General features: G+C 39.9%; 2 protein-coding genes across 3 annotated transcripts in view; both read left to right on the top strand.

Moving 5' to 3' along the window:
• Window positions 1–16,503, top strand: part of csnk1g1 (casein kinase 1, gamma 1) — a 38,526-nt gene extending 22,023 nt beyond the window's left edge. The window contains exons 6-13 of one of the 2 annotated variants that reach the window (XM_008299400.1): window positions 316–550; window positions 685–770; window positions 1,194–1,278; window positions 1,480–1,628; window positions 1,715–1,822; window positions 3,643–3,753; window positions 6,637–6,743; window positions 12,167–16,503. In XM_008299400.1, the coding sequence (XP_008297622.1) occupies window positions 316–550; window positions 685–770; window positions 1,194–1,278; window positions 1,480–1,628; window positions 1,715–1,822; window positions 3,643–3,753; window positions 6,637–6,743; window positions 12,167–12,221 (936 nt within the window). In that variant the 3' untranslated portion in view covers window positions 12,222–16,503. The remainder of the gene's footprint in view (window positions 1–315; window positions 551–684; window positions 771–1,193; window positions 1,279–1,479; window positions 1,629–1,714; window positions 1,823–3,642; window positions 3,754–6,636; window positions 6,744–12,166) is intronic. The other variant, XM_008299401.1, reaches the window with a different exon arrangement.
• Window positions 16,504–18,952: 2,449 nt separating this feature from the next.
• Window positions 18,953–25,233, top strand: part of LOC103370374 (40S ribosomal protein S17-like) — an 8,420-nt gene continuing 2,139 nt past the window's right edge. The window contains exons 1-3 of the mRNA XM_008299403.1: window positions 18,953–19,020; window positions 20,401–20,552; window positions 24,032–24,173. Coding sequence (XP_008297625.1) covers window positions 19,018–19,020; window positions 20,401–20,552; window positions 24,032–24,173 — 297 coding nt within the window. The 5' untranslated portion in view covers window positions 18,953–19,017. The remainder of the gene's footprint in view (window positions 19,021–20,400; window positions 20,553–24,031; window positions 24,174–25,233) is intronic.

Raw genomic sequence — 25,233 nt, 5'->3', positions numbered from 1 at the left:
TAGTAATGAGTCACTGTGGTAAAATGTCCCCTTTTTACATTGCTGTGTTTCTTTTACACATTTGTAGCCACAGAAGACTTGATGCAACTGTTTAAACATACTACGTCATAACCATGACCAGTAAACTCATCTGCTTGCGTAAAATAAATGTAGTGGCCCCTTAATGTGTAATAATGCGGATATCTGATATTGCAATGCTGTTGAAGACATGGACGTATTTCAGTCGTCAGTTTGAACATCACTAAAATTCAAATCTCAGTTTCTGCCGTGCTAACTTTGATGTGATTTGTTTTTTGTTGTGTTCTTCCTCCTCAGATTTCTCGAATGGAGTACGTGCACTCTAAAAATCTCATCTACAGAGATGTAAAACCCGAAAACTTTCTCATCGGACGGCAAGGGAACAAAAAGGAACACATCATCCACATCATCGACTTTGGCCTGGCCAAAGAGTACATCGACCCCGAGACCAAAAAACACATTCCGTACCGGGAGCACAAGAGCCTGACCGGTACCGCCCGGTATATGTCCATCAACACACATTTAGGCAAAGGTAAGAACTGTTTCATGGCTTTGTTTTTGTTTTGGTTCTGTTGTGTCTTGAAGTGTCTGTTTATTTATATAAGGTGTTTTGGCACATTGTTCCTGAAGTCTCTCAGTGAAATGTTATCAAATCTATTGATATAGAACAAAGCCGGCGAGATGACCTGGAGGCCTTAGGCCACATGTTCATGTATTTCCTACGTGGGAGTCTACCTTGGCAAGGACTAAAGGTATGACAAGTACATGGATGTGTTCCAAAATCTGTTACAAAATCATTTTTTTCTTATATAGAACCACATTTATCAATAAAAAAATAACACATCTCAGAGCGACCTTAAAATCAATGTCATTGTATTTCCTTTGATTTCTGAATGTGTTGAAAGTCAGTTTTGCATTGCAGTCCAAATGAACTATTATATCAAGTAATGAAATGTGAATATATGTAAATATAAAGACTTGGGTTACCATAGTTTTCTTTTTTTTGTTGGTAAAGTTAACTGAATATTACGAAAACAAGGCTGCAGTTCAGTACAGAGGAGAAGCAATGATGTGAACTGAACTAGAATGCAGAGTCAGTGTATTTAAAACTCGTTTGTGCTTATTGCACATCAGATTTGGTTCAAATATGTCTTTCTGTTATGAATCTCTTACAGGCTGACACACTGAAAGAAAGATACCAGAAGATTGGAGACACAAAACGAAACACTCCCATCGAGGTCCTCTGTGAGAACTTCCCAGGTACGCTGACGCTGGCTGTGCTTTACTTAGGATTCAGGCTGTAGAACTTGATTTATGAATATAGATATTGGCTTTGATACAGCCTTTTTTTGGCAACATTTTTCCAGTACGATATTCTGAAATGTCATCCAAGTACATGGTTAGAATGCTATTATCAACATTAAAGGTTAAACTATTCTCTTTTTGTCTTGTTTAATTCAGAGGAGATGGCCACCTACTTGCGGTATGTGAGGCGGTTGGACTTCTTTGAAAAGCCTGACTATGAATATCTGAGGACTCTGTTCACTGAGCTGTTCGAGAGGAAAGGATACACCTTTGACTACACTTACGACTGGGTTGGCAGGCAAATTGTAAGTGACTTGTGTTAACAGATGTGTTTGAAGGCCAGTAATTTGCATTTAGCTCACAGAATTTAACTGAGTATTATTCCCCTCAGCCCACACCAGTGGGATCTGTCCACATAGACTCTGGTGCATCAGCGGTCACGAGAGAGAGTCATCCTCACAGAGACCGACCCTCACAGCACGCACCGATTAGAAATCAGGTACGGACGGTTTTGTTTTAGCAGCGGGACGATGTTTGGCTTTTTTTGTTTTTAGCAGGCTTTAAATCCATTAAAAAGAAGGGAAACGGTGAAATACAGCCTGAAACTCACTTCAGTCTTCGATTATTGGGACCTCAGCCTTATTCCACAGCAAAGCCAATAAGGTACCAAGCTTGTATGAGATCATCTCCTGTATGAGTGTTTTGAAGAAGGATAATTAAAATGCAAAATCAACAGCCGCGAACCAAAATTTACATAAAATTAAAAAAGACCACGTATATCACGAAAGTCTTGAGTTTCCAGTGACTCCTCTAACTCATAGTTTTCTAAGATGGATTGATTGAGAGATATACATCCTTGTTCCAAAAAACAATCGTGCATTTTGGTTCTTTCATAGATTTATTACAGATCTTCTGGAAATATGACAATGTGCTGGGTCAAAAAATACATAGAACAGCTTGAATTGTCAGTTTTGGTGACGTAGAAAGTTGTGTTACTTAAATTTTCCATTTGTTTGTAGCTGAGTCCAGCGAGTGTACCAAATGGGCCCTGTTTAGATTTGTTTACAAAGCCAGCAGCTGTAGTCAGTCATAATCACTCACGAGAAACTGAGAGGCCATGCTACTAAAAAAATTTGATAAACACAACTTCCTATATCACCAAACCTGATAATTCAGGTTTGCTGTATGTGTATTTTTGACCCAGGAGATTTTGTCATATTTCCAGAAAGCTAGTAAAAAATCTACCAAAATGCATGATTGTTTTTTTGTGACGTGTTTCAATGATTCCATCATAGAAAAATTAAGAGTTACAGGAGTCATCGGAAACTCAAGTCTGCCATGATATACATGGTCTTTACAAGGTTATGTTAACTTTTGTTCACGACTGTGTGTCATTATAATGCAGTCAAAACACTTTTTTTGAAGCTTTCACCCAAAGTAGTCCCACTTATCTTTACATTCTGTTTTGGAAGAAGTGATTGTAGCGTTCAGTTATTGTGGCTCGACTGTTAACAAGTGTTCTAGGAATTCAGATGTATTCTGCTCACTGACAGCAGCCCACAAACATGAGGATGACTGACATAAAGCTTTACAGTCATTCACATGCGGCACTGAACTAAAATGAGATGTACTTAGAGATGGTAAAGGAGGGACTCTTTGGTTTCTTTATTAGATTCTTCCCATAGAACGTGTACTTAAGTTGTCAGTGCAATTCATTAATGTTTTATTTCCAGTGGACTGAGGTTCACTTCTTCACATATTCTAGTTTGCCATTCGTGGTTAAATGTCAGAGTTTTGGTGCAAATTCATGTTGGGTTTTTGCTCCATATGAGGTTTGGGGAGGTATAAAGAATGTTTTTCTTCAAATTAAGGATTTTAGTAACTTTTCCAGTGAGTTCTCAGCTGAATGTGATCTATATTTTGCTTGTTTAAACCTTTGATTGCTGTTAATTGCTGGTATGAAAACAACTCATCAAGCAAATGGCTTTTGTTTAAATTAAGAATGTTATTTAAGTGCAATGAGATTGAGGCCAAAGTAGAGATGTAAGAGCTTACCTCCATTTGGCTTCAGGCTCATTAGTTCCTGGTTCAGTTCTTTGGCTGAAGCCTTGCTTTGATTTTGATTCACTCTTTTATTTTGTTACGTTTTATTTGTTTTTTTTTCTTCTCCATTTCTCATGCTGCTTTGCATGGTACCTTGCCTCGCACACCCAAATATCCCATCTTTCCTAACGCAATTATTCCATCACTCCCCTTCCCTCTCCCATCGCACCCCCCACTCCCCTCACATCACCGACGCCACCCCCGACTCCTGAGCAGACAGCAGTCTCAGATCGACGAGGAGCATGGGAGGTGCAGCCCACACGCCAAGCAAACTCCTCCTATCTGACCTCCCACCTGGCAGCGGACAGGCACGGGGGCTCAGTGCAGGTATACACCCCTCACCTGGTCAACCAGCAGCCCCCACCCAGTCTCCATGGAGTCAGATCTGTCTCATAGGATCTCGTTTAAATACATAAACCTCCACATGTGGCCTGTAAATAAGAGGAAACGAGCACATCTGTTATCTTTATATTTCCGTAGTCTGGATTTATTTTATGAGCCTAGTTTTAGCGATAATTGAAGCAGAGATTGTTTTACTATTTAAGATTAAAATCTAATAATGCTCTTCGTGTTCAGGAAGACACTCAAGTAATCAACTCAAAATATTTGTAATTTTTTGAGTTCATTTTCAGACATGCAGAAGAGGTAAAATTGCCATGTTTACCTGACGTGTTATTCAGAATACTGCATAAGATCCCAGCTCATAACTGACTTTAATATACTATATTATATTACAATGTTTCCTGAATGCTGCTGCTATTTCTAATAACTGGAACCATTTCTAGATCACAAGTAAATGTACAACAGTGTAGTATTTTAGCCCTGTGTGTGAGACAGATCTACAACCATATACCTCCCCAACCCCTTTACCCCTGGCTGGGAAATGTTATTTTTCTGCTCCACCATATGCATGTCATCTGGTGCCACCCACCCCAGATGGTGAAAGTGTGATTTTAGCTTTATAAACAGCAGCACCGGTTGTGGCATTTTGATCACAGGTCCTACAACTCTTCATGACGCTAGGACATTCCTTGCAAGATCAAGAAGCCTTTTGCATGGCAGGATGACCTGGCTCAGCCAGCTAAGTGCATGCTCTGAAGTCATAATGGGTTGTTACGCTTCAAGGAACATAGCGGTGTAATTTTGACTCCTCGCCATTACCAAAAGTTTTTTTCTGTCTTCAACAAGCTTTGTTCGCATAGGTGTGAAGTGTGTGCCTAAATACATCTCTGGATCTTCTACCAAATGCCATTCATGTCGAAACTGTGTGGAAATTCAAAAGTTTCCAGGCATAAAGTAGGTTTTCCACCCTACTTTTTAAATTAAGTTTCTAGTTTTTTGCCATTAGCAGAAACATTTTACTCCTGCTTTGGCTGGACTCTCAATGCAGGATGAGTTACTCAGACAGTATATAAAGGATGGACGTAGCCACGATGACGTCTTCCATTCCATTGTGGACGACCATTTTGACACCTTGAGTTCAGAATTGGCCTGCCACCATCTTGGTCTTTTGAAACAGAGCACGGTGATACAGCAGTGGTCTCTCAATCACAAGGAGCCGTTCCCCAAGATACACCCAGTTTTATCAACTGTTTTACTCGAAATAGGACCGTTATTTACAAAGTCAACACCATGCTGTGTTCAGAAAGTCTTGAAAGAGGTGATTGAGTCCATTAGCTCAGTAAGGAAATGATTACTGAGGTAACAGATCAAGGGGGAAAAGGGTCTCAGAGACTTGACTGCAATGGGACTTCTTTTTGAAACCAGAGGAGTTGCCACCTGCTGGCTATATGAAAGAAATGCAGATTTCTGAAGTAAAGTTTGGTGCCATACTTGATGTAATTGTGACAAAAGTGAACAAGCCATTTAAAAAAAAAAAATAGTGTGCCTCCTGTATCAGCCAGCTTCTTCTGCAGTATTTTCTGCACTGTTTCAACGTGAAAGGCAGTGAATTGGGTTTATGAGAATTACAAATGTATGATAAAGTAGGTACAGTGGAAATTGTGAGCTTTTTTGACATATTTTTGAAAAGCAAACATTGAGTCCTCTTTGCAACAGTGGCTCTTTAAGATGACAAAAGAAGAAATGAAGAGTTATGGAATGGACGAGTTAAAGTCTGGCTGAAATGTTGGTGGGGGGATTTTAAACAGGTAGTAAGAAAACAGCTGCAGGAATTTTGCATTGAAGAGTGGTCTGAAGTTTCAGCAAGCTGATGTCAGAAACTGGTGAGCAAAGATTCAAGAAGCCTAGAAGAAATCATTTCTGCTAAAGGGGGTAATATGTGCTTCTGAGACTTACATTATTGATATTATAATATTGATGTTTTTGTTGAATAATTCATTGTAAAAGCAACTTTCTCAACGAGAATCAAATGTTTGCTTGTCCAGATATGTCAAAAAAGCCAACTATTTTCATGTCATGTGACCCTAAGTACTCACATGCACACCTAAGCGTACAAAAATACATTTTCACAATGATTATAATGACATTTCTTCAACAGGTCAATGGTACAGCTTTCAGTACCTTTTTTTGCATATTGGGATTTTTCATTACGATTTTTATCATACAGCTGAAGATATTTTAAAGAGGGAGTTTGGTCATCTTTTCTTTGTTTGGTATTTTTAAACAATGAACATAAAGGCTGCAAAGTGAATTTCAAATGATAGATTTTTTTTTTTTAGTATATTTAACAGTGGATAAACACAAGAAAGTTCATGTATTACTTACTGAAAAGAAATTGGTAAAGCTATTAACCTACAGACACCTGAAATAGCTCAGGTTCACCCCACTTTTTATTATTTTCACATCTTTACACTTTAGAGTGAAGTCTCAGGTTTCCCAAAAGCCTTCATGTGGAGGATTTGAAGAGTTGGTGACAGCTGTAGTTCGTGATTCACATTGATAACAAACATGGAGTGGCTACTGACACAAAACACCAGCAACTTACATCATATGTGGCTTTTTTTATTTTAGATAATTTGCTAAATACAAGCCATTAATATTATTTGCCTTTACTTTTTTATTGCTGTATTCTTCTTTGCTGCTGAGAGACCAGTTTCCCAAAAAGGAAACAGTAAAAAAATAAAATGTGGTAAAGTATTATCTGTTCTTTGTTAACCAAGTCAACTTTCTGTCACAGCTGTAGTTGGCCAACATGCTAACACCAAACTGTTGTGGGTCGATGTGAAGTAACTCCAGTCTGTGCTGCAGGTGGTCAGCTCGACCAACGGGGAGCTGAACGCAGACGATCCGCTGGCAGCTCATTCCAACGCTCCGATTACAGCTCAGGCAGAGGTGGAGGTGGTCGACGAGGCCAAGTATGTGTCATACGCCCACCACGCCTCTCCTCTATGTCCATCTGTTGCTTCCTCTCCTTCCCGCTCCTCCTCTCTCTGTCCCTCTAGCTCTCTCTCGCCACCTTTTGCTATGCCGTGGAACTGTGACAGCCCCAAACCCCAGCTGTCGGCCTGCTCCTGCCCCTCTGATCTGTCTCACTGTGTGGGTTTTTGGTCTTGACGCTGCCTGTCTCTGTTCTGTTCTCTCAGTTACATATTTTTAAAAGACAGAAGATTGACACAGATCAACTTATACACCTGAACCCCTCAAACAGTCGACCGCTAACATAAGCCACACTGGCAGCCGCTCAAACGCCACTTCACTTTTTAGCAGTCTCTCCAACAGCAGCCACAGTGATCAGTGCAGAACCCGTCGGTGGACTGTGGTGGCAGACAGCCGACATCACACCAGACTGTCCATGTGGTGACTTATCCACATGCATGCAGTGTTTCAAGTCACTGTTTGATAAAAGTACAAACAGAAATGTAGATGTGACCATTTTAAAACGGTGCATGACAGCTGCGTTGAGTCTGTCGCTTTGTTCCAAAATTCAGGGTGTTTCAGTACCCAGAGTACCGTATTATCTAGTATGACAGGGAAAAAAAGTTTTAGCATGTCCCAAACCATATATTTTCAGAATTAGAATTATTGGCCAAGTGAGAACACATACAAGGAATTTATTGTTTTTTTTCTTTGCTCTCAAAGTACAAAACAAAACTCATGCACACACACATGCATTTAAACAAGGACAACATGTTATGAGAATTTAACTACAATGTACATCTATAGATATGTGTAAATGAGCAAACCAAAGTGCTTTTGTAACCGTTCTGATCCACAATCCTGCACAGCCAAAGAGCAGATGTCACATTATTTCATGCTACTTTAAACAAGCTTGAGTTACTGAGAGTGACACACAGATTACAGACGGCGACAGATTTGTGAGGCAGACAGTTAAAGTTTAAAGCAATATTCTAACAAAGTGTCCCAGTTGTATGTTCATATAATACAACCGTTGGTATTCTATGAGGGCAGCTTTGGTACTTATTGAAAGTAAGTAGAAAAGATATGCAGCTTGAACCACAGTGGTTAAAAGAGAGATTAGTGGGTTAGTGAAGTATGTTGAGCCTAAAGTCAGAGTTTTCATCGTCGTGAAGGTGACGCTCTTTTAACCTTCTAGGTCACCATGGCAACATATGCTGCGGAGCTAACCTGGTCTGGGGTGTTTATGTTCAGAGCGTCAGGTTTAAATCGTCTGGAGAAGCGTCTCCCTTTAATCAAACTATTTCCTGATGATTCTTTTTTAGTGATTTACAGCTGATGGAACACGTTAGATCTGCAAAACAGTCAGACTTCAGCTTATTAATACCTCTGAATGAAGCGGTGCAGTTACGGTGTTGCACTCTGGCTGCTTTGCGTTGCCGTGGCTGAGTGTCAGGTGGGATTGAACTGCAGAATTTTCTACCATCTGAAGCGACGTGTATGCAAATCTGCACTTGTAAAACAGCCTAAAAGCTTCTCTCTAAATATAACTCTGATTGCTCAAAGTTACCTGTCATGAGTCTGAAAATGGAGCCAAGAGGAGGAGCAGAGGTCCGGTTTCCTCTCAGACTACTGGAATTATAAAATGCCAGAAGGCTATCGGGAAATTTTTACCCAGTAACACCAGGAAAGTACTGCCTCCCTCAGCTTTAAATGGTTCCCACAAATGAATTTATTAAAATCGATGGTGATTAAGTGGTCTGTTAAGGAGATCATCATCAGGGCAGCTGATGAATGATTGAGTAACTACTCCAAAACCAAATCTCAGTAATAAAGTGAAACAAGCTGTTTTTAAAACTTCTAATAAGGACATTTTAGTAGCTGTTTCATCCCGTATCAAACTCTTTCCGGCTACACTGTCTATCCCAATGCATCTTTGATATTTGGACATAAAGCATATATGAGCGTTTTAGCTTCAGTTCAGCTGTAATTCCTCATATTTGCCAATAACCATCAAAGCCACTGGAGAAAACATGATTCCCTCCTTCAAGTCTCCTTATGAATCTCCCAGTGGTTTGTTCTCTTTAATCTGCATTCGTCTCAGACGATAAGCCTTCCTGCCGTTGTCTCCATTCACACGGTTGTTTGATATGATGATCGGCGTGTTCGCTGCCAGTCTCTTTGATACCTCGTCAAGCGGGCTGATTTTGGTTTGATAAAACAACAGGAAGTAATGAAAGCAAACTGTGCGTCTGCTGCTGTTCAGTTCAGGTTTGGCTTTTTGAGACAATATCAGGTGTTTAATGTATAGCTGTTTTTTTGTCTTTTTATTAAAATTCATGGGCTTAAACTAAGAATATAAATTAAAATCTTTGCAGGACCAGTTTAAAACTTTTCATCAGTGATACTTTAATTAAATCACAATATACATGTATTCATCTTTGGCCTGATTTATAGCAGCAGCAACAGTTTTTATCTTAACCTCCTTGTGACATAATTGTTTACTAAGAGGAACTTTATGTGTCGCCAAATAAAACCTTGTAATAATCTAATACAACCTGCTTCTAATATAACCTAGAATCTTGGAGCTGTATGAAAAAGTGAAGAACTTTTGGCACCCCTGAGCAAATTAAATATTTTACTGATTTTCAATGTGAAAGAAGTCGATGCGACGCCTGCAGCAAACAAACATTAACAACGAGCTTCTCTTTAAATCTTAATGCGCTGCAACTTTTTATTTCATGAAGTTGAAAACAGAAAAATAATAAATATGTCAAGTGCTCCCTTCAACTTGTAAGGTCTCACAGCTTCAGCTCATCAGCTCTTAATTTACTAGTCAGACTTGTAGGAGAGGTCATGAATTGATTTATTATTGTCAGTTCTTTTGGATACATCTGATGAAAATAACATGTCCCACTGTGGAAATATTCTGCTTTGGGGTTGTGTCGCCGCCGATAGCACAGAATAGAGGGAGAAATGAATTCCACCAAATATCAGCGGATTCTGAATGCACACGTGATGCTGCCTGTGAAGAACAGGACAGACGGTGAGCCGAAGCAGACCTTAAAGTTCACCGAAACACAGTTTTGACACAGCCTCACAGTCCTCTGATATGAACATCACTGCAGAAGGATCCTAAATCTCCTGCGTGAGCCAGATTAAAGCAAACCTGAAAGTATCTCAGTGGGCACAACTTTCTAAATTAAGAAGAGAAAGACTCTCAGCTGGTGACAGAAAAGAAAACAGTGGCAAAGAATTAACATTAGAACAAAGTCTCATTTTTCTTTGCTGCAGCACTTTTTTTTTAACTTCTTTTAAGTTCAAAAATCAGCAGAAAATGTGATTTGTTCAGGAGCATTGACGTGTCTTCACTAACAGGAGCTCGCTGACGTAAGACGTCTCTAAATTAAAGTTTTAAAGAATATATGAACACAGAATATAACCAACATACTAAAGTGAAATAACATAAATTTCACTGATGTACCTTAAATATCAGATTTTTTGCAGTTATTTTCCAGCTCCTTTGGTCCTTTGGTAAACTTAAAAGCAGAAAAACATCAAGTCTCTCCTGCAGTAAAGTCAACATATTATTATTATGTCTTTTCTTATTGTGAATGCCCTCTGGCAAGTGCAGACATCAAATATAAAGCATTTCAAGTGTTTACATTCACTGGGCATAATAAGAAAACGATGTACTTCAACTTATATGTGAAACATGCCGTATTTATTGATAAATTCTAACCCTGATAGATCATAGCTCATTTTTGGCTGATACAGATCTTTCGTTATAAGACCTTGATCGTGCTAATATCATCCCTGCTCCACATATTCAACATTTTTCCAGTAATTCTAAACTGCAGGGACACTATTGGCCCTAAAGCACAAACATATCTCTATATTTGTATGTTTCTGTAGTGTGATTGGACAACACTGCAGTTTCCTTACATCAGGTTTAAACATTACTGAAGTTTATAAACCCAACAGTTTAAAATTAGTCACCGCTTGCAGCACAAACTTAGAGATGAGTTTAATACGAGTCCTTGGGTCAGTTACTTCACACGTATTTCTACTATTGTTCATCAGCTTTTATATCCTGTAGGAGACGTTTGTTCAGTCTGACTTTGCATTAAAAAATATTTTAAAAGATGGCAACAGATACTTGAATCATATGAGCAATTGATTTTTTTATTTTTTTTCCCCCGGAAGCAGACAAATGTAATTTTTAAAGGGCGTTAATGCACATTCCTATTGCAAATGTAACGGACATTACGCAGCACATTTCACTGCAGCGCCGTCCTCGTTCCCAGTACTCCTGGTAGAAGCTGCAGAGTAGATGTTCTGTGACCTTCTCTGTAATCTTTTCCTCCTTTAACCTCTGGAACTCTCCCTTTTCCGTGTCCACCGGCGTCCCGTTTGGTGTGTTTGTGTGCATGTTCGTGTGGCATGAGCCCAGTCCCATCATCTTTGGTCTCGCTGTATTAATCTATCTTTCTTTTCTCTTTACACTCTTTCCTCTCTTCTTCTTCTTCTTCTTCCTCTTCTTCTTCTTCTTCTTCTGTAGCTGCGTGAAAATGCTCAACCTGTGGTGAGTCCCTCTCTGCTCGTCCACGTCAGACTCATGGGACAGGGAGTGGACCAGCCGAGGCTGGGCCCAGTTCTTATTTTACTAAATTTAACTGGACTCTCACTGGTACAGTGGTGCCAGACAGAGATCAGTCAGCTGGATTCACTATCAAGTCTCTGCCCCTTTCTGCCTTTTTTCTCCAAACACTGCCTCGTGTTGACAGATGAGTAAAGACTAATTCAATCATTCTGCCTGAATAACATCAAACTCAGGGCAGAAAGAATAAATCAGAAGGACTTTGATATGAGTTAACTAAATAGTCTTATTTGTGGGCCCCTGTAATATTTATCTCCTCTCCAGCCTCACATTTGGCTTCAGATTAAAAGCCTCTTGTTGCATGGTACACCATTGTTATTAAGTTATTTAATCTCAGAGTGCCCAGTCACTGTCCTATGTCTTGATCCACAGCTTTGTTCTTGTCTTTGTATGTTTTTATTAACCATTCAGGCTCACTGTGTCCTGTGCTCTTTGTGTGCACTGCTCCATTTATCGTTATTATTTTTATTTTGCATCAGAGAAATATAAACCTGCAGTTTGTAGTTGGTTGTAAATGGTGGGAGGTGAATCGGCATGCAAACACTGGGTGGATGGCAGAACATCCATCCTGTCTTTGATGCTCAGATTTTTACTGTTACAATCCTAAAACAAAAAAACACACATTTGGAAAGCTCAAATTAAGCTGTTGGTGATATTTAACACACTAATTTTAAGCAGTCCGCTTGTGTTTGTTCTTTCTTTTTGCTCCATCTGAAACGTTCCTCGTCTACATATTGATTTAATGTCCGTCTCTGTCTGCAGGTGCTGCTGCTTCTTCAAGCGAAAACGGAAGAAGAACACGCCGAGGCACAAATGATCACCCAGCACCAGCCTGAAACCTTCCAAGTGTCCGGCTCAGTTGATTGTGATTTCAGAAATCAATAAGGTCCCATTCAGAGCAAAAGAGGGAGTCAACGGAAAGATCTTGATTGAATTGTTCTCTGTTGGGACCAGTTAAAAATGGTTTGTCGAGATGTACAAGACGCTTGTGTCTTTTGATGGGAGTCCTTTTTTTAAATTTTTGTTTTCTTTTTTTCCCCTCTGCCGAGACGTGTGGGGATGATTTGCAGGTCAGTCGGCCAAAACGGGGAAACCTTTTTTGATGGAATTTTTGCAGAGAATGGATGTTATTGTTATTTTTTTTTCCCTCCTCAAGACGCCCGCCATTTGTATTTTTCCTCTCCTCATTTTTGGCATATTTTTGCTCCTGTTTCTCTTCTGTGGTGTTGCGAAACGAAGAGACAGATCTTCCCGTGGCGTACTATGATTTCCCGCTTTACTCACAAAAGCATTATTTTTCACATCCCCCCCTCCCTCCTCTTCCGCCAGAGTCCCAGGTCAACGCCGTCTGCCCCTCGTTAGTTTACTCGCTCATTTTGACACAAAGCCCTGTTGGTCTTTCCTGACGTGGGACTGAATGTAAACCTGAGGAGCCAAGAGTGAAGCTGCCTACATTCGGGCACAAAGAGCATCAGTCTGCCGATTGGCCCCTGCACTTTTTTTCCTCCAAAGAGGTCAACCCCGGCACTGGGACCCGAGAGAACAGAAGACCAGAGACGCCTCCTGCACTGTGTTCTCTGAGGACGGTTTCTGCTCACGCTGCTTGGTTAAAGCACTCCCCTTAACCACGCTGCTGTTCTAAACACACTACAGTCTCTCTTTGTGACTCTCATGCAGTTTTCGCTCCTGTTGTCTTTGCGCCGACGAGCGGCAGCCTGACGCTTGTTGACGGGGCTGAAACAAAAACAAAACAAACAAAAAAAAAAAATTGCTATTTATGCTATTTATCTCTTGGTTTGCCACCAGTTTTCCTACTAATTCTAAAAAAAAAAAAAACATACACACTGAATGTATGGACGGAAAAGTAAATGACTTTGGAGCATTTATATAATCTGTCATGTGCATGGGAAGGAAATTGCAGTTAGGGAGTGAAGACCAATGTTTAAAAAGTTAGAAAAAAAAGAAGAAAAAAAAAGTGAGACCAAATCCGAGTGGGTTTGTTGGGTTGGGAGGATCTTACAGGTCGGTGATCTTAGTAACTGCACCAGTGGATATTTGGGGGGAAAAGTTGCTTTGGAGCGACGAGAGAAAACTGGTAAAATGCTTTGGAGAATCACAGCCTCTAAAACGCTTCTGTCCAATGCCTTAACCCCAACCAACCAACCAACCGACCGACCGACCAACCACCCAACCAACTGACCGACCACCGCATCACATCACCAGTTGGACAACCAGCTAGCAGCATGGCGGTAGTGAGATGTGCAGTTTTTTGGGGTCGCCTGTATAATAGAGCAGTTAATGACTTCCCTTGTTGACACACTGAAGACGTATTTCCCGAGAAAGCAATGCCAAAATGGAAAAGGTTTGGTGTCGTAACGGTGTTAAAAGATGTCGTCCCCGCCCCTCCGTGTCCAGTCTGAAGACCCCTGTGCTGCAAAGTGACGACGTTTGGACGACTGCTGAAGCCCGCTGCCTCTCCTCGGACGCCAGCGGGAGCGAGGGGCGGACAACAAGTGAACATGTCCATACCATTTTTGTTTTTTTTTTAATTTTAGTGTCACGGAGGACTGCCTTGAAACAATATCCTCGATATGTCACCTTGCCTATCCTCCTAACGGAGAGTGAATTACCGTTCATGGGTGTTTTATTTTTTTAATTTTACATCGTTAATGCTAATGTGAATTTGTTGAATGCAATTTTTTTTTTCTCCATTCCAAATAGCCATGGTTTTATGGGGAAAGAGAGGGTAAACAAAAACAAAACAACAACAACAAAAGCTCCAGACCATGACTGCACTACATTTGTTGACCCCCGGCTTTCCCTGACAAGACCCTGCCTTCTTAATACTGTACTTTAAATGTGCTTATTACTTTAATTGTAGCTGCCTCGTGTGCTAGGCCTTCCCTATAGGGTGCAGGGAATACACTTTATTGTTTCTTTTCCCCCCTTTTTTTGTGCCATCACACCCTCCACCCTCTTTTCTTCCCTCCACACACATGCAAGTCCAACATGAATCGACTCTCAGTGGAGTGTTTTTCTTTTGTTTTGTTTCGTGGACCTGCTCCATCATCTTTAAACAATGTTGTAGATGTTGCAAAATTATCTCAATGAATCAGTATGTAAACCTGCTTGTTATGTGTATTTACACTGTATAGCTTTTGGTTTATTTTTTACCCCCCACCAAGACATGTCAGTTACTCCGGGGTCTAAGTTATTGTGTTATCGAAAGTACTTGAATATGAAAATCTACGGGACCTTTTCTGTTTGTTTTTTTTTGTTTTTGTTTTTGTTTTTTATTTCCTAGTAATTCCACACATAGGATTTTGAGGGGAAAAGGTGGGAAAACAGGCTATTTGAATGACAGGTATTCGTTTCTTAGAGATGTCTCAGTGCCTCTTGAGTGTGTTGGACAGGTGAAGTTTTTGTTTGTGTGTGTGTGTGTGTGTGCGTGTGTGTGTTTATCTGGTCGGGGGGGAGGGGAGGGTTTGTCGTTTCCACCCGGAAGAGGTGCGGTTAGATGTTGAGAGGTTTAAAAAAGAAAAAGAAAAAAATCACTTCTATGTCTCTGTGAAAACATTCTTCATGATGTATTTTTGATCCGGTGTCGGGAGAAATCCGAGACACCAAAACCTGTGACGCCGGCCGCCTGCGGTTCCTTCGCGGCGGCCGGACTGTTCGGTTCCAGCAGCTACTTGAGAGAAGCTGAAAGTATTGTGTGTAGTGAGATGGATATCAAGACTATATAGCCTTCAATGTTCCCCCTGAATTCCCCCCCGAGTGCCATTCCTGAGACGACTACTACTACTACTAGCCCATGCCTTGTACCTGTGCCAGGAAAAAAATATGAAGCTGAATGTGTGTTTTTTTTTTTGTTTGTCTTTTTGTTTTTTTTAAACCATCGCATTCCATCGTGTGTCCTTGACGTGTCCGCTGTCAGGTTTTTTTGGGAGAAATCGTGGCTCGATGCCGAACGAGTGTCGATGAAAGTGTTTTTAAAGAGTTCAATATTCTATCACGAGCTTGTGACTGATCATGTTCCGCTTCTTCCTCAAGCTGAAACGGTAGATATCGATATATTACTCCGATGTATTTACTTTTTTTTTTTATAACTCTGTGGGCGTCGTACAGGGCGATATAGGAGTGCTCTGTATGATTCGTATCTGCATGGCTTATCCGGAGACGCCTCCTCTCCGGCGAATCTTCTTAACCCGTAGGGCTCGTGTACCGTCGGATCAGCGAGACGCTCCGGCTTCCAGTCCTCGCGCGAGATACGAATTCGTTCTTTCCTCGCAGCACATTCCATTTCAGTTCCCACTTCTTTTTCCTCACACAGGTTCACTCCAGTCAGACGTGTGTTTGTGTGTCGCTCATTCCTGCGTGTCGAAGCTGTGTAAATCAAAGCAAAGGACAGTTAAAGTGTGAATGAATGGCTTTAGGTCTCTTTGGGTTCTCTGGCACTTTTTCCTTGTTGCTGTACTGTAGAATTGTGTTGGATTTACTGTATATTTTTTCTTTGAGGGAGAGGTGTAGGGTGACATTTACTGCAATATTGTGATGATTATTTGAACTGTAAATTGTACAGAGTTCACAATTGTAGTCTTTGTTTTCTGTTGGGAATCCATATAAAAAAAGACGAATTCTTTGATTTTTGTTTTTCTTTTCTCTCTCTCTCTCAGACTGTGGAAAATCTAATTGTACAGCTCCAAGAGTTTATCCTCCCCTCAGCATTGTTTTTTTTTCTGTTTGTTTGTTTTTTAGAGCTATGATTAAGAGAAATCTTAAAACTGTAAATAAATATTATTGTGTTGAAATATGAATGTCACTTCAAAAATGTATTTGAATGAGTTAGTCAAGGGCTTCAAGAATGAAGGACCCACATTTCTTCTTTTTATGGTTTCATATTTTTAATTTGCAGAATGGTAAAGGTCCTTTTTATCGGAGATGCCTATGTTTTTGTTTTTTTTTCTCCTCCTTGGATTCATATAATACGATGTGTCACACATGAACCTTATAAAAATCACTTTTTATTCCCTCCACACCTAAAGGGAAACTCCAGTTTGCACCCTTTTTTATGTAAAATAAAAGATCTCTCCACCTTGTGGGAATGTCGTGTGAGGTGATTTTGTTCTAACTGCTTTAGTGACGGAGCAAATGTACGTAGAGGCGATGGATTTAGTAAATTTGGTCCTTCAGGTTTAAAAACGGACACATTCGCTGTTGTGTTCATAAAAAATGTGTCGTTTTCAGTTCAGCTTCTGCATCAGGACTTTACTCAGATTCTTCTCTGTGGGTTCAGTTTATAGACGAGGAGGGAAGTCGAGTCTTTGAAGGTTTTCTTGTGATTTTATGTTTTGAATTTGATAACAGTAACTCAGAGTTTAGCCACATAAAAAGATAACATGTATGTACACAGCAAATCCAAGGTACTCAAGTTTCTAAAAATCTACAACATGTAACAAATATAAGCTGGAAGTCGAGGTTGGATTTGCAGCACAGAGTGTAACTCACGGCATCGTGTACGGAGGCAGCAGATCTTCAGGACCTGCCTGAGAATCGTCACATTTTCAAGGATTCAAGGTTGTCATGCCAGCTCACATTCACATGTTAGTGGTATGAAATTTGTACTCAGGTCTAATTTTTTTTTTTTTAATAGGAAAAAGCCTATAAATTAATAAGTACAATAAAACGAGCAAAATATAAAAATGAGCAAAATATAAGCAGTGAGGTAGATTGTGATATTGCACTTTTAAATATTTCTTCAATATTAAAGTAATTCAGTGATGGTTGACATTGCATCTATTAATATATTACAGAAGGGAGATGTTATTAGTTCATTTGAGGAACTTAATATTCTAACGTTAAAAAATAAATCCAGGTTAAAGCAGGGGTTGATGGTGCAGCCCTCAGTGTGTCCATTGCAACACTAAACTGGTTTTATTGAAAAAAACAAAACAAAGGTGAAGGCTTGTTAGTGTTGAACGTGACAACATCCTGATTGCTTTACATTTATACTGATGTTCATGTTCATTGTAGGACAGACAGTCGTGATGCCATAATTGATAAACACATTAACCTTTTTGATGTCTTGTAAATAAAAGATTATTCATTGTAATTATGAAATAGTAAATCATAGTGACGAGATAATGTCTCCATTTATTTTGTCTTTTGTGAATGTAAAGTTCTGCCATAGTCAAAAAAAAAAACCTGACATTTTGCTAAACATTTTGCTGCAACTGTACAGTAACTATTATACTTTTTCATGTAAATTCATGTACTTACTAGAAGAGATGCTTGAAGGTAAGAAGTTCCTATAAATATACATGTAATCACACTTGAAGGTCTTGAAGGCCGAGTTTATTCCTAACAGAACAGAAAGCACAAGAATCCAAATCGTTTCCACAATGATCAGGAGAATACATTTATCACTGAAGTTCTGCTCACATAAGTACTTCAAATTATTATTTTATATAGATCTTTACAGTGTTTTGGTCATGGTTATACTGATGTTGTCCTAATGCCTCAATGAGAATTACTCAAGAAATGGCACAAACCCCCCATGACAAGTCTCCTCCAAACCAAGGGTTATGTCTACAAAGTGAGCTCTGAAAATGAAACATACTGTACACTCAAATTTTAAAAATAATTTCTTATATATTGTATTTCTTTGTAACTACAGAGCCCTGTTCTACTTGGATTAGGCTTTCTAGAAATATATTTCTCTTTGTGGTACAACTGTCTCAGTTAGTTATAAATCAGTTCTTTCAATTTTTGCAACCAAGTATTAATTAAGATGTTTTCTATATCTTTTGTTGTATTACTTTTCCATGCAGCTACATATGGTTCAGAAAATATCACCACCTGACTTCTACATTACCTTTTTATAAATGTGTGCTTAAAATTGTGACTTCATGATGGCTTCAGTTTGATTTTCAGATTTCTACTCACCAGTAATCAGAGATTGTTCGATCTTTTGTCCGATGTTGCATATTTTGAATCACTGACATGATGAGAAATAACAGTAAAGACTTCAGACTTTTATCCTCAACAGTTTTTGAACTACTGTGGTTCAAACATGGCCTCAAGTTTCAATCTGTGAAAAATGTGCTAAAGAAGAATCGTTTTTTTTATTGTCATTATGCATACGCTTCCATACATGTAACAGAATTGCAGGTGGAAGTCTGGGCTTCCAGAAAAAAAGAAGAAAAATGGCACAAATAGACTTTGAAAGTAATAAACACAATTAAGAAAATCTATAAATATAAACATTGTAAACGTTCTTTTGAAAAAAAAAAAAGTGCAATGATGCAGTCTCCAGGCTGTGAGGTCAACTGGCTCTTTTTTTTTTTTTAAGTACTGGATATATCAAGTTAAAATTTTAGAGTTATAATTTTAAACAGTTATATTTTATGCTATAAAATGTTCAGGCAAATCAGAGATGTTTGAGCTATAATTGTTCTAAATGTGTTGAGATTAAACGACCCTGTCATGTCGGTATTTCTCGGATGCAGTTCCGTCCTCCCGCCGCCAGTCGGCGCTGCCGTCGGTGGCGCTGCTGTCAGCTGAAACTTCCGCTGTGACCCTGCGGTGTTTCTCTTCCGCCGGTCCGAGTCAACATGGTGGGTACACAGAGAACATTTTACTGTCACATCCCCGTCAATCCTCCTCCATCCTCCCGGCCTGTCAGCCCACCGAGCGGCCACAAGCACTTGTCAGCACCCTTACAACACACACATTCATACACGCTCAGTTTGGGTGCTCTTAAGTGGAGATAAATAATGAAAACACAAGCTAACAGCTAGTGTCGGTAGCTAACCGGCTACAAACACAGTGACCGGTACACATGGAGCTGTAGCAGGACTCCTCCGGTTCTCTTTCGGTTTATCTACCTTTTTAACTTCCCGACCCTGTCACCGAGCAGGAGTAAACCATTGTACCGGCAGTTTCAGCTCCGGTAAACGGCTTCTACCAGGCTAATGTTTGCTACAACTGTTAGCATCTTTACAGGATTAGCTTGACGTCCTTCTAACTGCACAGTGACACCACTTTATATTTACTGTTACTGTGATTTTCTAATCAGAAAATATTCCCTCAGACTAAATTTAAATAGTTAAAGCTACCAGTTGTGTTTTTATTGTACACGAAGTGCACTTAACTTGCACTCCAGTTAGCATTAGCATGTACAAGTTCAGGAAAGTTGAGTGTAAACACAGCAGATATCAGCAAGTCAAGACAGTTTCAGGCATTAAAACGTCAAGTTTTGCTTACTCATAAATATTCTTATTTAATGTTAGTTTTTACTGTGTCTATACAACTACATATTTAATGTTGCTTTTGTATGTAATTCAGCAAATCCGGTAATCACAAGCATTTGCATCCCTGCTGGTTTTCACTGTTCTCTTTCTAGTTTTTGCCATTATTACAGTTAAAGAGGTTTAAGTTGTCGTCTACACATTATTACAAGATTCAAAAATGTTATGTGATAAACAGTTTAGTAACCCTGGACAGTAAATGATCACCTTAGCATACATGTGGAGAGTCTGAGGTACAGAAATGATCCATTTTTTTAGCTTCAGTTTCATGTTTACTGTGAAATCATTTTCTAACCTTGTGTAGCATTATTGTTGAGATAACATTAAAAGTGTAGCTGTCCCAGGAGGACGGCAATCATATGTAAAACCATTGACGAGACCGCCGATTGATTGTTCAGCCCTAGTTTGAGAAAATTCCAAAATTTGAAAAGAAGAAAAGACACTGTTTTAGTAGCAAGTTGTTGATCTTTACATCCAGCAGCAAAGTGCACCACGAGTGTCTTTGGACAGATCTAGTGATAGGGTTGCAAAATTATTCTTGAAATAAAATATCCCAGTGGAAAACCGTTCAGTTTTCACTACTATTAAATAGCAGATGGTCTCCTACTGTTCTATACGTCTCTATTCGTAGGTTGTGTGTTTGATCACTGTATTTCTCCGTTGAGTCTGTTTGGTTTCTGGCTTCAGGGACGCGTCAGGACCAAGACAGTCAAGAAGGCCGCCAGGGTCATCATTGAGAAGTACTACACCCGACTGGGCAATGACTTCCACACCAACAAGAGGGTGTGTGAGGAGATCGCCATCATCCCCAGCAAGCCTCTACGCAACAAGATCGCAGGGTGAGTGCAGTCTCAGCTGTTGGCTGCTTTTTAAAGAGCTTTTACTGCAGAAACATGCGCTTCTGCTGGCTGGCCTTCATTTTATCAGATCCCTTATTAGTTTTATTTGATGTATGTGATTTGTTTTGCCCATTTGTTTATTTGTTGCCTGCTTCGCCGTCAAGTTGACCTCAGATTTGTGGTGATGTGAAGTTCTGCAGCAGCATCGAGTCTTTTAACAAGAGGATAAATAGAAATCGAGTGTTTCTCTTGGCAGCTTTATACAAGTCATTGACAGAAACTTTTGGATGACGTTTATTAATTTACTTGCATAACTAACTGGCTGATTTGGAATCATGAATGTGTTGTAACAGTAGAAAACAGTGGTGCTTCTGTGTCTGTTGGATCACAGCTTAATTATTGTGAAAGATGCAACTAATAGTTTTCACAGTTATATAATCTCGTAAAAACATCTGACTGGAAATCGTGACTTGACTATGTTGGTTCAATGTAGGTGTTTATGGGCTTCTGACATGTTTGTTTCACTTGTGAGCTTCTCTCAGACGAACTTATTTTTCTAACAACAGTCAAAAATATCAGAGAAGATATTGTCATGGGGGCTGCAAGGTGGCTCAGTGGTTAGCACTGTTGCCTCGCAGCAAGAAGGTTGTCGTGTTACGTCCCAATGAGGACACCCGGGATCTTTCTGTGTGGAGTCTCCATGTTCTCCCCGTGCAGCGTGGGTTCTCTCCAGGTTCTCCAGCTTCCTCCCACACAGTCCAAAAACATGTTGAGGTTAATTGGTGATTCTAAATTGTCTGTAGGTGTGAATGTGAGTGTGCTTGGTTGTCTGTCTCTAAGTGTAGCCCTGTGATAGACTGGTGACCTGTCCAGGGTGTCCCCTGCTTTCACCCTGAGTCAGCTGGGATAGGCTCCAGCCCCCCATGACCCTAATGAGGATTAAGCGGTGTATAGATAATGGATGGATACTGTCATGGTTTTACCGTTTTTCAATGTAGAAAGAGTGACATGTCTTGAGTCTGCTCTGGTTCTGATTCTGATGTCGACAGATTTGGAGTTTGAGAAATCACTTGAAAACCTGATGCTTGATACAGACCTGCCTTTTCTCTTCATGCATGTTGGATTTCATACATTCTTGGTGAATGTTGATGGTAGTTTTTGTCGTCTTTCTCTACCTTACTGGTGCTTGATTCATGGTTTTAGTAAGGAATAGTTATTTTTGCATTTCTTTTAAATGATGTGATTGTTGCTGTGGTCTGAGCATCTTTGCAGCACCACAGTGCTTCATTTATGATGGTATGTTGTGACAATTTTCACCGTCATCAGAAAACTGCAGCTCCTACAATTCAGGTACTTCATTTGTTTACGTTGCGATTTTTATAATATGCTGATTAGTTTACGATGTTACCCATTCACACACATGGTTCGCTGCAAGACTTTTAATTTGCAATCATCATTGTCTCAAATCAACAGGACCACAACTATGAGCACCTGCAGCTCTGCACCGTGCAGTAGAAATATATGAACGTATCTGTTAACTGTGTTGAATCAGTAACTTCCAGCAGCAGAGCTTCTCTCTGCTGACTCAGAGAACAGTTTATAGTTCCCCTGTGATTCCCACACTGTTATTTCCTTGTTGAAACACCACAGAAGCCACATAATCGATCATCATAATCTGATAAGTTGGGTTGAAATAACAAATTTGGCTGCAGAGCTGTGAACCTGACTCCCCTGCTAATGTAAGCTACAGACTGGTGACAAAGAAAATGAAAAAACTACCTATCAGATATGTGCCGTTTCTGTTAGTCTGACGGCATCTGAACGAGTTGGCTGCATGTCTTCATGTCTGCATAACAGAACCACTGCATCTCCTCACTGTAGAGGCTGAGTGTTCAGGGTTTTCTTTTGATTTTTCATCTATGTGTTGTTTTGTTCGGGGCTGCAAAGTGGCTCAGTGGTTAGCACCGTTGTCTCGCAGCAAGAAGGTAGCCGGTTCACATCCCAGTGAGGACACCGGGATCTTTCTGCGTGGAGTTTGCATGTTCTCCCCGTGCAGCGTGGGTTCTGTCCGAGTTCTCCGGCTTCCTCCCACACAGTCCAGAAACATGTTGAGGTTAATTGGTGATTCTAAATTGTCTGTAGGTGTGAATGTGAGTGTGCTTGTCTGTCTGTCTCTAAGTGTGGCCCTGTGACAGACTGATATGATTCTTGGCTGGTTTCATAAAATAAGTGAACTAACTAAATAGTGACAAGTCCTTGAACAAAGTGATTGAAATCAGCAGGCTGGGTTGTGTTTGTCGCCTCTACCTTGTAGTTTTTGTCGTGTTTTTGACATTTAAAAGCTGCAGCTTGTTGTTTTGATGTCAACAAATGAGAGTACATTTGAGATTTAAGTTGCTCACATGACAGTTTTCATCCTCACATTGTTTTCTTCTACAAAAGGCAGATCAGTGTGAGTTGGTGGCTGTAGATTCGTGCCTTTCATGCTCCAGACATTCATCGTCGTGTGTCAACTGTCAGAGTCAGTCGTCTCTTTGCTCTCGCCTCGAGCCTTCGGAGCTGCTGTGAAAATGAATTCTTCCGAACCTCTTTTAATATGTTTGAAGCGAGTCAGCAGGCGTCATGTTTCCTCAGAGAGCCGTGTGCTTTAACTTCCTGCAGTCGTTCGTCTAAATTAAACATTCGCACCCCTTTAATGGTTTTATTCTCGGTTCGGAGGGTTTTTGTCGAACATTAAATCAACACTCCTGCTGCAGAAACCGAGCAGTTGTTGGCCTCTTGTGTTACATTTAGTGTGCTGCGGTTGTTTATGTGTTTGATTAAAGTGGCACAGAACCTCAGCGTGGATCAGGCTTTACTACAGCGTTGTGCTTTTCCTGGACAGCTGCAGGTCCGTCATGTGCTGAACATGGAGCAGTTTAGCTCAATAGTTTTTTTTGTAAACACTGAAATTGTGGCACGCCGCAGAGCGATTGCTGTGGCTGAGTGGATAGACTTTGTCTGCTTATATTGATTTTACAAAAAAAATCATAAATTGGGCAGGTCTTTGGTCACAGAATATGGCTTGTGGGTACTAATTGAAAGCTTTCTCATTATGTTCACTCTCTTTTATCTTTCTGTTATGAATTTAAAAGCAGTTGCACAGTAAACACTCATAATTAGATCTAGCAGCTCAATACTAATAATAAGAATGAGTTTTTTCAACGCTGCATAATATTTATAATTTAATTAGATTTTGAATAATCAGAAAAGTTGACAATAACTCATCATGTTACCAAATGAAGGTCTTAATTTGCTCATAACACTAAATAGAAAACTGTGGGAGTGTTATTTTGCCATTGGTAATTGGTATATATAGTTTCATACATTTTGATTTTTTATTGATAATTTCTGTTTTTTACTGTCAAACTTATACTACAAGTGTCGAGCCTTTTGTTGTAGATTTATTCTCGTAGTAATCGTTGTGTTTGGGGTCTCAGGTACGTGACGCATCTGATGAAACGTATCCAGCGAGGTCCAGTCAGAGGAATCTCCATCAAGCTGCAGGAGGAGGAGAGAGAAAGGAGAGACAACTACGTCCCAGAGGTCTGTTTCATCTGTTTCATCTGTTTAATCTGTCTTGTATCTGACTGTGTGTCTTTTGGAAGCCAAGTTACAGTTTTAATCAGCGTTTTTGCTGCCTCAGAGCAAACCTTTGGGTTGTGACGAGGGCTGGGTGGTAAAATGTTACGTATTCATTGGTGGACATGGCATTAAAATGTTCAAAGTCAAAGTGAACTATCAGTATCACGACATGTGCAGCACATACAGAGAAACTGAAGTGTTGTTTCCTCAGAGTCCCACCGTGCACAAGAAGAGAAATAAATGCAAAATATGAATACAGTGCAAATAAGTTCTCAGTCTGATAGAATGCTAGTTTCACTTGTATTCAAGTTTGGTTGCATAAACAAACACCAGATATGCTCCTTGGCTGGCTCCTAAACATCCAATTATATCCCTAATGACGGAGCTATGAGTGACACAGTGAGAAAACGTGTACAGACGAAGAGGACGTTGTAGTTTCAAAAGGGACAGATGAGCTCGCCAGTACGGCATTTTTTTGTTTTTATTTTTAAAGTCTTAACTGAGACCTGCTGTCTGGAAACTGTGCAGGAAAACTGCTCCAACCAAGAGTGAGAATAAAGAGCCTGTGTCACCTTAACTACTTGTTCTTAATGAGAAAACAGCCAAACACCAAAGGACAGAAGCCACCCAGTAGCACTGCATTGCTCAACATGTGCTGTGAGTTCACAAAGTGTCTGTTCTGGGCTCGAAGCACTTTTCAAAAACAGCACTTCTCTGTAAAAATATTTCTACATCGGTTTGCTAATTTGCTTTAAGTGTGACAAATTATAGTTAAGTTCAGCCTTTTTTCTGCTGGTAGTTCTTTAAAATAGGTCATTATGATTATTGATATGAACTAAAATGAAACCTTGTATTCTGTAGTTTCCACCTCTATCCCCCAGCCCTAACCTGTGCACCTTTAATAAACAGGCTAAATTCAAAACTAACCTTCTTTCTCCTTGTCTTTAACACTAAATAGCTCATTTAAGAATCGTCCATAATTATCGAATAAATCGACCAATACAATTTTTTTTTTCATGGTGACAGACTTTACAGCAGCCTAACTATGCCCAGAAGT

This window comes from Stegastes partitus, unplaced genomic scaffold (genome assembly GCF_000690725.1).
Source record: "Stegastes partitus isolate 25-593 unplaced genomic scaffold, Stegastes_partitus-1.0.2 Scaffold1412, whole genome shotgun sequence".
NCBI lineage: Eukaryota > Metazoa > Chordata > Actinopteri > Pomacentridae > Stegastes > Stegastes partitus.
The sequence above is the reverse complement of the archived record's forward strand: the minus strand, read 5'-3'. Positions and strand labels throughout refer to the sequence as shown.